The following is a 13128-nucleotide window of genomic DNA, read 5'->3' as shown; positions in this document are numbered from 1 at the left end:
GTAAGGAACACTGTTGTGATTTTGGGAAGCAGAGAATCATGTTTTGGTTTATCTATTCACACTATGTTTGGCAGATAAACAGAAAAGTTAATTCCCTAGACAGATCAATCTAGTACTTTTCCAAAGTGCTTTATGCAATATGCATACCCTCAACTTTGCTTTGAAAAGCAAAGACGACCTATGAATTTCCACATGAAGATGCCTTTACTTCAATTAATAACAGCACATCATTTTGGACCACAGCTGCCCAAAAAGTGAAAAGCTGCTTAGTTCTCTCACCAATAGATAATTGAGGCTGAATGATTAGGAGACTGCTTGCAAATCAGCAAGAAAAGATGCCACATTAAGAAATTACTGCTGAAATAAACTATGTATTTAATTTTTAAGGTGTAAAAATTAAAATCTTTGAACAAATCGAAGCAGAGAGATTAAAAATGATTAATCAGGGAGCTTAGCTGGAGAGTACGCTATTTATTTTCATAAGTGTCTGTCTCCTGAATCAACATTTCTCAAGCATAGCTCTTGCTGGGGCATGACTAAATGAGCCAGCTCTGAGACCCCAGTGTTCCCTCCCCTGCAGAGAGCCCATTGTGGCAGCCTCAGCAGCTCCGTCTCCCTTGTACCACTGGTATGAATTCTGGATCCACAGCTATTTATTTTGGGGCAGTTTGCCAGCGTCAAACAAAGATTACCATTTGAGAATTTTGGTGAGGGTATGTGACTTAATTAACCAGGATAATGATTAAACTGTCATGGCTTTGTGAAGGTAGCAAGTGGAGATGAATCATGGCAGTGAAATATGCCAACCCCTATATACTTATATAGATTGAAATATTTAGACATAACATTTGAACCTGTTCTCCTTAGTCTGTGAAAATAACTTCATAACATAAGGAGTACTTCTTAACGCTAATCCTTTGAGTGATGGGACTGTCGCTAATGAAGTACCTTGACAAGAAGAGTGGCTATGATCCAGACATGAAGTGGGTCTGGATGGTTCCCATGATAGTGGTGGTGCTTGCATCAGCCATCTGCTGGGGAAAGAGCCCTGACATGGGCATAATGCTAAAGGCCCCTTAGCTCTGCTAGTACATCCATATGCAGCAACCAGCACAGAACACCCATCTCTGCTGAAGCCTCTAGCTTTGCTACAAAGCAGACAACAACAAAACACAACTGCTGCAGATGCCTCATCTTTGATAGTACAAACAGAATGGCAAAATGAGAATGAGAAACTATGAAATTAAGCAATTTTCATTTGTATAAATATGGAGACATATGTATCGGTATATTTTAATACACACATGTACATGTGGGTTTCCAATATCACTTCCTTTTAAAAATATGTTTAAAACCCACAAAGATTTAACAAAACTTAATACTGAGTGCAAAAGAAGTTGGAAGAAGCCTCATGTAGGAGGCTATAAAACTAAAGCAACTGAGACTTCATGAAACAGGGTACATCCTCACTTGTGAACAGTATTAAAACACCAACTTTATTCAGGAATACAGAATACATTTTTGAAGATTTCCAGTTCACAAAAGTCTAAGACAAGGTTACGTTTCAACATACAACCTCCCTTAAAGCTCTTATGTAACATCTCCATTTCGAGTTGACAAAAGCCCTCAAATCAGGGAAAAAAAAAAAAAAAAAAAAAAAGGACAAATGAAGGCCACAGTCCTGTACTGGGATACATTCAGGCAGAATCCAGCACAGTATTGAAATTCTTTCTGCAGTCACATATTTTAGTCCACAGGTGCAATATAGCCTTGTGTTAATAAAAAAATATTTCAGATCTAGTATGAACTGCAAGAAGAGCACTTGTCTTACCATTTTAGTTCCAGGGATTATATGCAAAGTAGCTTCTGATGAGCAACAATTAAAAACAGTACTTGCCATATGACCACCACGTTAAAAATACAGCATTAAATTCTTCCTTCATTTATACAATTTTAAATATTCATTACAAATTAAATTCAGAATCAGTGTCCCTCTATCCTTTTCATCATTAATAGTTTTTCTTATCTACTAAAACCATTTGTCTTTCTTAAGATGTCTAAAAAGTAAAGTGTACAAGATTAACAAGCTGCAGCATTAATTACAATGAGAGTCATCATCTCTTTCCTCCACCCAGCTTCTAACTCTATCACAAGGGCCCTATTAGCTGTATCAAAGTGATGTGGTGTAAATAAAACTGATTTGACTTAAAAGGAGAGGAAGAATGAATGCAGAGTAATTTAAAAATCACAGTGCAGTCAGTGTTGTCGTGTATGTCACTGTAGACAAGAGCCGAGAAAATTATTCACAGGCTCTCTTTTAAAAGCATTACTGCCAGTTTTCCACTAGCACAATACCAGAGAGGTAAATTGTAACTTGCCTTACAAGGAACTTCAGATTATTATATCAAGCAGATTCACTAATGGCCTGATTTTGAACACACAGCACTCTGACTTCACCAGAGGTTACAGACACTCAAAATTCCTGAAATTTATTTATTTATTTGTTTATTTTTAAATAGCCCAAATCTTATTTCCAACAGGCTAATCCACATTCCTTCATTTACCTGAAGTAGTGATTTCTTCCAATTGTTTTGCTGGAATCAAATATATTAATACCTGCGCTGAGGAGAACTACTCACTACAGTGGTCACCATTCAATACAGATGTGGAATCAGAATTTGGCTCCAGAAGAAAACTTTAATTAGTTTTATTTTTTTAAGAATAGGTCTTTGAAATAACATCTGTTTGTTTAAATATTAAGTATAAAGGAAAGCTCCTGGAGGACTAACCTTAAACTAAAAGGTTAAGAGCAATTGCAAATAATAGAGTGATCAATTCCAATTTTACTGGCTCTGAAAAGAAATCCTACCACATGGTATTTCATGAACATTTAACTTCAGCCTTACAAGCTGCAGGATTTTCAATGAAATATTTAATTCCATCACTGAGATTGTTGCTACCATGTTTTCTCAAAGATTCCACTGAATAATGCAGTATAACGCTGTATTAACACTATAGAAGTGACACATTATAAACAATTTCTGTGTGATACTACAGCAATCTCCAAAGAAACCAGCTAGCAAATCTGTTCTACAAACCAGAAAACTGGAGTAAGAAGAAACGCCCCCCCCCCCCCTTAAAGTTTTTAGCATGCCTTTTTGGAACAAGATACTGAACTTCTGTACTCCTCAAAGCTCAGTGGTCCCCATAAGTAACAACAAAGAGGACGACAAGACTTGTTTCTCTTTTTGGATCTCTAGACAATGATATGTAACAACACTCAGAAATGTAGTTAACAGCCTCTCAAATCAACAATCAATCAGAAAGGCACAATCTCCTTTTGTAACTCATGTTCTGAAAAACTAAAAGATTCCTATACAAAGATAAATTCACCCTTAGCTGGAAGGGAAAAATGTCACACCATTTAGAATGTCTGTTCCTTCTTTTTTTTGTAAAGTCCAAATGGATTATCTTAATGGAAAAGTTACATTAATATATACAACCTGAAAGAGAATATTTTTTCTTAATATATATATATGTACATAGTGACTGACAAAGAAGGCAGAAGCAGCAGGCTATGTCCACTCTTTTCCTACTTCTTAGCAATGCAAGACAATGTTTTTCAGATGCCATAGGCAAACAATATCAGGTTTGCACACACCCTGGTGTCTTAGAATACACGTGGTGAAATGCAGTCCCCTGTGGAAGGCTTATGTGAGGGATACGTGCCATGTAAGTTACACTGGACACAATGATTTAGTTTCACTAATATAGCCTTAGGCAACTTTAAAATTAAAAAGATGTCTAATTCTAATGAAACTTCTGTGAGTTCTTCAATAGTATGTTTTAAAGTCCAATATAATGTTTTAAAAACTGCAACAGAAAAACATTAAGGCTAATTCTGATACAGCATTACGTAGCTCTCTTACAGAGGCTGAGCAGAACCTTAACAAAAGGCAAGAGGGACAGCAGGACCCAGTGCTCACAGGAGACATGCCTATGCCCACCTTTACCATTAACTCAGCTGTGTACCTGAGTTTAACCTACCTGTAAAACAAAGAATAACTGTCTGCTATGTGACAATGACAACAGTCTGCCTACCAAGTCGGACGGAGTCATTAATTAGCCACGTCCTGCTTTGTGAAGGACAGCATAATTACATTGCTTGAGCTCCCAGCAAGGATGAAATCTGACCCAACCTTGTACGTTGCTTTGCAAGGACCTAGGAGCGTCTTCACCAATGCACTTCAAGACAGGCTGCCTAAGCCTGTAATTAAAGGCTGCCATTAATCTGCTTCCAAAGTCAGCCAAGCCCATCAGCATTAGAATTCTCCAGTGCTCCCCACCATGTCATCTCAGTCCTGGAATGACCTGTGCTTGTAAATCCGTCTGGCCCCTACCTCTTGCATACCATGGCAGTAGACTCCAGAGCTGGAAATGAACAAAATACCACAAAAAAAAATTCAGGTGTATGTGTGGGAACTGAGACTGAACTCGAGTCGTTCCCCTACCTACACTCAAGCTCAAAAATTCTTGGGTTCTGAGCATATAACCTTTGGGCAAAAGAAGTTACCTTAGAAAGATGGGGAGGAAGAAAGCAGAAGGTGTGGGCAGTCAGCTTCCTTCATTTCCATTAAACAGCTAAGTCTGTTTAATGACACTGTTCATTACATGGAAGAAGGAATGGGAAATGTGGCTGACAGACAAATATAAATAATTTTTCAAGGCCAGTTTCCCCCTGGACAAGAGGAAGACACTGCATTGTTTTCTGTATACTGAGCACAAGCACAGCACTGCAGCGGCATTTAAATTCGCAGCTTACCTTCCCTCTTGCCACTCTGAATACCTTTACCTCTGAGATGCTTTCACATGGGTGATTCAACACTGTGCACTGAAACACACGTCACAGGACACCATTCCAAGAGTTATGACAAAACAGACACAAATAATTCTGTTTTTCTGCAGAAGCTAGAATTTCAACCAAATGAACACGAATAATAGCAAACTCCATAAAAAACAATGAGAATATTGTAAGTGAAACTTTTGACATTTTAGAGTTCTATTGGTGCAGTAGAACTAAACCCATATAATACACTCCTTACACAGTATTACATGTGTATCCATGCATGTACATATACACGCTGTAGACAGGGCCAACAAGCCCAACACCTTTCACTACATGACCTGCTTTCAGTTATTTTACAAATATAACAAACTAGTCATTTGCACTAAAGCTTTCCATGATGGGTGTTTGCCTCAGGCTGGTTTTAGTGTTCAGGATTTAGCTGAAACAGTCTGGGGTTTTTTTGGTTGGGCTTTTTTTTGTTTTGTTGCTTGGTTGTGGGTTTTTTTTGTTTGTTTGGGGTTTGGTTTTTTTTTTGTTTTGTTTTGTTTTTTTTTTTAAGAAGGAACACATGGAGTAATGTTGTTTTGCCACGCTTGAAAAGAAGTCTTGTGCTGGTTTGTTGAGAAGCTTCAGCACCTCTGTACTCAGCGTTGAAGTCTGACAGATAAGTCAACTTTTGAGGTGTTCCTGAGAAAACCTATGCAAATTTGGCCTAGATATGAACATCTGGGAAAAAAACCCTCACTTGCTCAATTAAAGAGTTGTTGCATCCTCACAAGCTTAAACTTTGAAAATTACATTCACAGTGAGAATGTTCCAGGCCATGAAGAGAAGGGTCAAGTGGGACATTTTCTGCAATTTGAGCACTGCCAGTGGACTAGCATTGAGCACAAGCCCTCCAAGCAGAAACACTGCCTCTCATGTGCTTCAGTGACCACCAGTTGGTACCAGGCAGTAAGAAGAAACGGCTCACATGTCGACAGGATGGGAGGCAGTCTGAAAACAAGAGTCCTTCTGGCACAGTTTTTGTGTGCAACATCTGTATATATTATACATGCACATATATACATTCATATACAGTAAACAGTCCAAGAAATACATCACATCAGTTCTTTGACAACAGCACTGATGTTTCTCTTACTAGTCTCAATCGGAACTTGCTCGCAGAAATATTGTAGAGAGCTGGTGTGACTCTAGGTTTAGCTCTCACAGCTCTGTCTTTGATGAACCCAAAATGCTTAATTCAAATATTAACTTAGTGTGGATTCAAATCAAGTCATCATTCAGGCACATGTCCCCTGAAACCTATTAGCCACAAGCAGATTAAGCCATATAGACTTGAAAAAGTAAATGCCTTCCTGCCCATCCCCAATACTGGAGCAGTTACATTTCTCTCTCAGCAATGTGGTTGACCAGAGAATCACTTCGGTCTGCTGTCCTCTCAAGAAGAGTTCTGTGGCCATCCATGCTGTCGTGGATGTCTCTTGTCCAACTGCTGGTTGTGCCCAGAGGGCTTCCTGCCATGGGGGTGTCTGTGCTCACCAAGCTTCCTGTCCGAGATCGGTAAGGAGGAAGATCTGGCTGATTAGGGGATTCAGATTCAGAACAATAAGGCGGTGGAGGAAGGTCAAACCAAGGTGGTCTGCTGTAAGATACACAACATAGTAAGAGGTTAATGATAACAGTGGTACGGAAGAAAGTACATAGTTTTCCAATTATGAAAAAAACAAACAGTATTTCTTAGCTTTTCTGTGATGACACCTATCAGGAGATCTCAAAACAGACCTGCCTACATTACTCAGGTCATTCCAAAACATCCACACCACCACTGGGCACCAAGATTTCTGGTCAAGATGCAACATAGCTAATTACATCCTGCTTAACACTCTACACTCTGATTTTCATGAGTATGCACTTCCAACAAATCTCAGCTTACCCTCAAAGACAGCTGCAAGAGGTCAGAATTTTTCCTGTATAACATTTACATAACCAGAGAAAGCGCTTTAAAACAAATAAGGTAAGCAGTGGATTTACACCTATAGATAATGATGTGAACACAAGAAACCTCTGAGGAAACCTCCATTAAGTGACAGAGATTAATGGCTTACAGTCTACAAATAAATAACGAACTGAATTCTCCACACAACAAATAACTTTTGCTGTCGTGATATCACATGCAGAACAACTGCTAAGTAGGCATAGGCAAGATGAGTACTGGATTCAGGTTTTTTGGTTCTGATAGTAAAAATAAGCTGGTTTTTGGTTCTGATAGTAAACAAGTAAAGGGACTGAAGGGTTTAGCGGATTGATAACAGGTCCTCGGAGCAACTAGCTCTGAAATTGCTGATGGTTTGTATCAGCCCAGGTGAGAAGTGATTACAGTCTGGACAGCTGCTCATTTAGTTGTCCTTACTAATGAAAAGATATCATTATTATGAACATCAACATTAAGACAAGGGAGCTGCTGCCAAATGCAGCAGAGAATAGAAATGTAAATGACCCTACTATCATTCTTAGATCCCAGAGTTTGTACTAAAAAATACCGACAGGGTGACAGTGAACAATCTGGATCATTAAAGTTCATACCATGCCCTTTTTAAGTACAGAGGATGTCAGTCTAGCAGTTTTGTTTGGAAAGACTTTACAGAGAGGTTAAAACAAAGGTTAATTATCTACAAATAAAACCAGTGTCATAACTCCAAAAACATCATAACCCAAACCACACCCACCCACAAAACTTCAAAGGACTTTCAGCTATTTATAATGAGAACAGCGCTTTCCATTTCAGAGTCTTGTCCTTTTCTTCTATTGGTAAAGGGAAAGTAGTGCAGAACAAAGGGACGATACAATTTCTTTATGCAAGAATTGAAGACCTCGTACCTTTATATACTTATCACATATGACCAGGGTAATTTTTTTTTTAAATAGTATGACCTACAGCCTAGATGTTTTTGGCAAAACTCCAAATTCAATTTTCATGTTTTGATTCCAGACTGGCACAGGATATCACTACTAGACAAGTGATCCATTCCTTTGCATTCTCCTGCCATCCTTAAAATCTCTACTACCAACAAACGACACATGCTAAGAGCACATGACTTAAGTTTGCCTTAAATCCCTTTAATACCAGTAATGGTAAGGGAACCTGAGGACCATTAATTTTTCACATGCAGGAAGAGCTCAAATTTTCCCAAATTTGGCCCTATGAATGTGACAGAATTGCAATGCTGTACTTCTGTCAAAAGGAGTAATAAAGATAAATGGGGAGCAGAAGCACAGATTAACAGAGCCGCAATCAGTAGTGTGAAACTTTGGTGAGCACAGAATCAGCTCCTGTACATACCTTTGGTCAAGTACAGCCTCTGAATAGGATGGTGGAGAGTCCAGGTCCACTGGCCTGTGGTAGGCCTGATTGGACATGTACTGGATCCCATTGTTGACGTTGTAGGTTACGCTGCAGTGGTGCGGGTGATCGAGGACCACCAGCCGGGACAGCAGGACAGGGTGTTGCAGGCGATGCACTGGCAGGGTCATGAGATTGTTGCGTTTCCGTTGGTGATGCAGGACTAAGGCAAGAAAGGCCACCACGAGTACGAAAATGACAGAGCTACCAATGATAGCATAGGTAATACTAGGGTAGTAAAGCAGCTGATTTTCAGAGGTCACATAATCTTGGCCACTGCCTGCCTCTGCAAGACAAAAGGAAAAGGAAGCCTGAGATTTGTTTCAATATAAAACTGCTCTTAACCTATGCTGTGTTTTCCACTAACTCACCGTGTAACAAAAGCAAGTTTTCCCTTTTACTTTGGATTGTGGAAAATTAGCTTATTAAAAGCATATGCATGCAAATCAGAGATTGGCTGACTATCACTCAGTCCATCCTTACCCACAATAAATGCCAGCAGATAAACTACTAGGGACAGACAAACCGAGAAAGAGGAAAGCAGACACCATAGTAGGAAGCATGTGCACTATCATGGGAGTATCTTCCCCATCCCTACCTATCAGTCATAACTTTTTGTTTCCAGAGGTGAGACACCCAGTTCTGAGGCATAAGCACAGTACCTCAGCTGTACCCAGCAAAGCCCACTAGAATCAGAGATGCAAAAGGCCTGATCTTTACTCTTAATGATAACTTGCAATACAGTCAAAAATTTACATGGAGTTTATCAAAAAAGGCAGCAACCACATCCTGTGCTCCACAGAGCTAACAGTCCAAAATAAGTACGGGAGAAAATATAGACAGCTGCTCAGTAAAGGGAGGTTATTTGGATGTTTGTGATCAGAAGACCTCATGGTGGAAAAATTTCAAAAGGAGAAAGGGTGTTGGAGCAGCAAAAACAGCGATGCAAGCCTGGTAGATGTGATACCAATAAGAGATGTGAAAGTCTAAAAGCAAACAGTGCAGTGAAAAAAGTGAATGGTAAAAACAACACCCCCAAACCAAACAAAAAAGCAGGTTAGGATAGAACAAGATGAGGAAAAGAAAAGCATGAGCTGGGCTGAGGCCATGAAAAAATCACACAAGTGAACTTCAATTTGAGACGGAAATGGTGAAGGGAATGGTTGGAAATGGTAACTGAGTGGCAGGGAGCAGGAGCAGAAGCACGACCCTAAACAGCAGTATTAGAGGGATGATAAGAGATGAGAAGACCAGATCAGAAGAGGTACTTCACATAGCACATAGTATATGCTTTATTTGCAGGAGGCACTGAGGAATTGGCAAAGTTACCGAGAACTGCAAGAGAAGTTACAGTTGGATTTGTTCAGAGTCATGATACAGGAGGAGGAATTCCTGCCTGGGCTCTGGGCCCAGAGAAGCAAAAAGGTAATGGAATAATGACTTCGGACAACATCTGAATGGATCTTGAACTGCATGCATATCTTATGAGAAAACACAATAAAAAGCAACAAAATTCAAAGGAAGAAAGAGACTCAGAGAAGCAAAATGGCATAAACACACTGATGTGACTCTGCTGCACTTGAGGCCAGTGCCAGCACCACAGAACCATGTTCCCCCAACTCCATTTCAGCCCCCTGTTCACAAGGTCATATAGCCTTTGAGTAGTGTTTTCTTCTTTTGGGGAGAACTTCTATTTCTGTGCAGGCTGTAAATCCTTATAGCCTCAAAAAGAAAAATACTATTCTGATACAAGACATTCATCTGTCTCAAGAAAAATGAGAGGCTGAGTAAAAAACAAAGAAAACAAACCCAACCCCTTGACCTCCAAAATCCACACAATTACAAGAGAACTATTCATCCAAATTCTTCATTTCCTACTGCAGAAGGCTGGGACACTAAATCTTAACATACAATCTTCCTTTTTTTCGTTTATCAACTAAAACTGCTTTTTGTTCACTCAGAAGTGCAACTGAGCCACTTACAAATTTCTCTAGCAACAAAATAGTGAAATATATACCAGCTGTGTCCAGCATAATATCCTCAAGCACCCATTGTTCTGCATCAAGATGCTTTGGGTATTTCTCTCAATATTTGATTTTGGTAGTTCACTTCCATGGTTAAACACCTAATCACATTTTCTAGCATCACTAAAAATAACTTATGCATTAGTTAGGTAAGATAACACAACATAAAATGGCTAATCCTTTAAGCATCTCCATTTTAAATCATAGATATTTTAGTCAGAAGGGATGAGATGGGAAAGACTGTACCAGAACTAAGAGAACATGATTATTGGTCCTGCTACTGACTACAAAAACTACTACTCTCAAGTATATGTGTTTTACTGATGATGCCACTACAACCACAGACCAGAGCTTTGCAGGCCAGCTGCAAGCCACACAGTTTTCTTCATACCTAGTGTCACACCTCAGTAAGGATCCTTACTAAATTTATTTCCCCGTGCAACTGTGCTGGAGAGAAAGCAGAAATCATTCTTATTGGTCAACACTAGGTCTCTGGCTCACTCAGCAAAATGAACAAAGTCTTCATGAAGAAAGTAAATCAAAGCAGAAGGGAGGAAAGGAATTTACATGCATTAGTAATTTTATTACAGCTCATCACATATTGCTGTGGCTTTTTTGATACACTCCCTAAACTCACCTGCTGAGAAATGAATTCATGTCACATATCACAGACAAGGGCCAGCATAGGGAATACAGGGACAAGCAGATCATTTTTATGCAAACATCAACAAGTTTATTTGCAAGGAATGCTCCATAGATGAATACTACTACCTGCAATTCTTCAGTGCAAGGAAGGTAAATATATTATGACATCCGAGTAAAATACCACAAGACTTTCATTCAACTTGGCTCACTGGTTACAGCGCATTGGCATAAGACTGAGAACAGGACGCCTTTGCAGACCTGATGAGACCTAATTAGTTACCATGGGATCATTCTGCAGCAGCACAGTCCCTTCTCTTTATAATCTCCATCTTATTAAAAGGGAAGAAAAAGGAGAGAAGTGAATTATACATCAACTTCTTTTCAAAACTTTTAAGGTTATCCGTCTGTTTAGGATAGCATCTTCTAGGTCCTGCATGAAAAGCTTCCATAAATCCAAACAGATTAACCAGATTGCTGAAGAGAAAATATTTTGTCAAAAGTCAGATGGGATCTCATGACCAGCTTTAGGACAGTCTGAAACAAAAAATCAATTTTATCTGGTTTTATGGTCCTTTTCATACAACAACAACCCACATATCTTGCAGAGATTTTGGGTAAATTTGCAGTTAACATGCTGTTTTGGAGCTTTGGGATTACTGTGGCTAATGAAACATCATTTGTTTACCAGTAATTCCTTTTCAGGTGTTTAGGTCTGTTGCTTGTATTCCCATTTAGTAAACTATCTCTGAGAACAAGAACAATCTAAGGGCATGCCTACACTAGGGACCACAGGTCTGTGTAGAGATCTCTGAACCAGAAGTATAGCTGTGAAGGTGCTGTTTTGAATAGTGCTATCTGGTGTGGTCTTTGAACCAGCCGACTCAGCAATATTGCTTTTGGGATCCAAATTAGCATCTCCATCAGTTCAGCCTGTGTGTCTCTAATATGGAGCTGGCACTGAGGAGTACAGATATATCCTGTGAAGGGGAAAGAATCTGGTTTATCCGTCAAGTGCTCTTTCTTGTGCCCTGGGCAGTGCTGAGTACTTTGCATGGAGACAGTCTCTCCCCCCCCACAAAGAATCCAGCTCCCTAAATGTGCATAGTCTTTATACCTTTACAGGAACAGACATAGAGCACACCATATCTCTGAGATGGAGTTCTGCCTAGGAAGATTCAGCTATCATTGAAACAAAGTCTTCTTCCACCACCATAACAACCTTATTCTTGCCTTATAGGTGGGTTTTCTGGGCCAAGAAGACACCATCTTAAGGTCCCTTAGCAAAACATGTTCACAAGTGAAGTCCAGTGTATTATTTTGCTTCTGTTGTGGTGTAGTTTAAGCCAAGAAAGACCAACTTGCATCTAACCTCCTTTTTCTAGCAAAGCCAGTAAATCCAGACCTGCAAAAGATGAAAGTAACATTACCTGAGCCTGTCAGCACTGCTTGGCTTGTAGCCCTAGAGAGGGCACTTCCCATTCAAGGAAAAGAAAAGAACTGCTCTTAATGGTCTTCCAAAATAATGCTCTGGCAAGAAAACTGCTCTATAGCACAGCTAAAATAAAAGTAGCAGAACTATGAGACAATTTTGCATACAACAGACTTTTACATCATGTTTTTTCTTTCTTACTGTATGTCTGATCATGTTGAAAAGAATAACTCCTCGGTAATTCCTCTGTGTTTTTGTAGAGCCAGGTGAGTATACAGAGATGTGGAAGGGAATGACAGGTACCTAGCTGAGACTGCCCAATGAACCTCTATCTATCTTGTGCACATTGTAATAGGGAGAAAGTGAGACATAAGAACACCTGAAAAATCTTAGCTGGACATGCATGACTACTTTAGAAAGAAAAAGCCATGACTCTCTAGTTCTGCTTCAGTAACTTTCAGCAAATGTTTACACATAATAGAAGTCATTGAACTGAATTTCTTGATAATTCAGTCATCTTCTCCCAGAAGAAGCAGGTATTATCGAGGCAGGTTTTTAAAAAGTTCTGTCTGCTCTGCTATTAAATGCACATTCACAAAAAAGGTGAGTGGGCAAGCTAATTTAGCTTAAATTCATGGAGCATTTATTCTTTCGTGCTTTTTTCCCCCCTTAAGAAGATCTATTTTTTTTAATCATGCCACATCTAAACAGTTTATCAATGCCACTTACGCCTATTAAACCTTATTTTCTGGGAAATGCTGAATTCAGAGATTAGAGATTT

The 13128-nt window shown here is 39.3% G+C and overlaps 1 protein-coding gene across 4 annotated transcripts in view; it reads right to left on the bottom strand.

Moving 5' to 3' along the window:
* Positions 1–1464: 1464 nt before the first annotated feature.
* Positions 1465–13128, bottom strand: part of LDLRAD3 (low density lipoprotein receptor class A domain containing 3) — a 116700-nt gene continuing 105036 nt past the window's right edge. For all 4 annotated transcript variants that reach the window (XM_087745961.1, XM_087745964.1, XM_087745962.1 and 1 more), the window contains 2 exons: positions 8190–8535; positions 1465–6491 (listed from right to left, as the gene is read on the bottom strand). In XM_087745961.1, coding sequence (XP_087602087.1) covers positions 6230–6491; positions 8190–8535 — 608 coding nt within the window. In that variant the 3' untranslated portion in view covers positions 1465–6229. The remainder of the gene's footprint in view (positions 6492–8189; positions 8536–13128) is intronic.

Source organism: Nipponia nippon, unplaced genomic scaffold, assembly GCF_047370975.1.
Source record: "Nipponia nippon isolate SJK-2023a ecotype South Korea unplaced genomic scaffold, ASM4737097v1 scaffold_10, whole genome shotgun sequence".
Taxonomy (NCBI): domain Eukaryota; kingdom Metazoa; phylum Chordata; class Aves; order Pelecaniformes; family Threskiornithidae; genus Nipponia; species Nipponia nippon.
The sequence above is the reverse complement of the archived record's forward strand: the minus strand, read 5'-3'. Positions and strand labels throughout refer to the sequence as shown.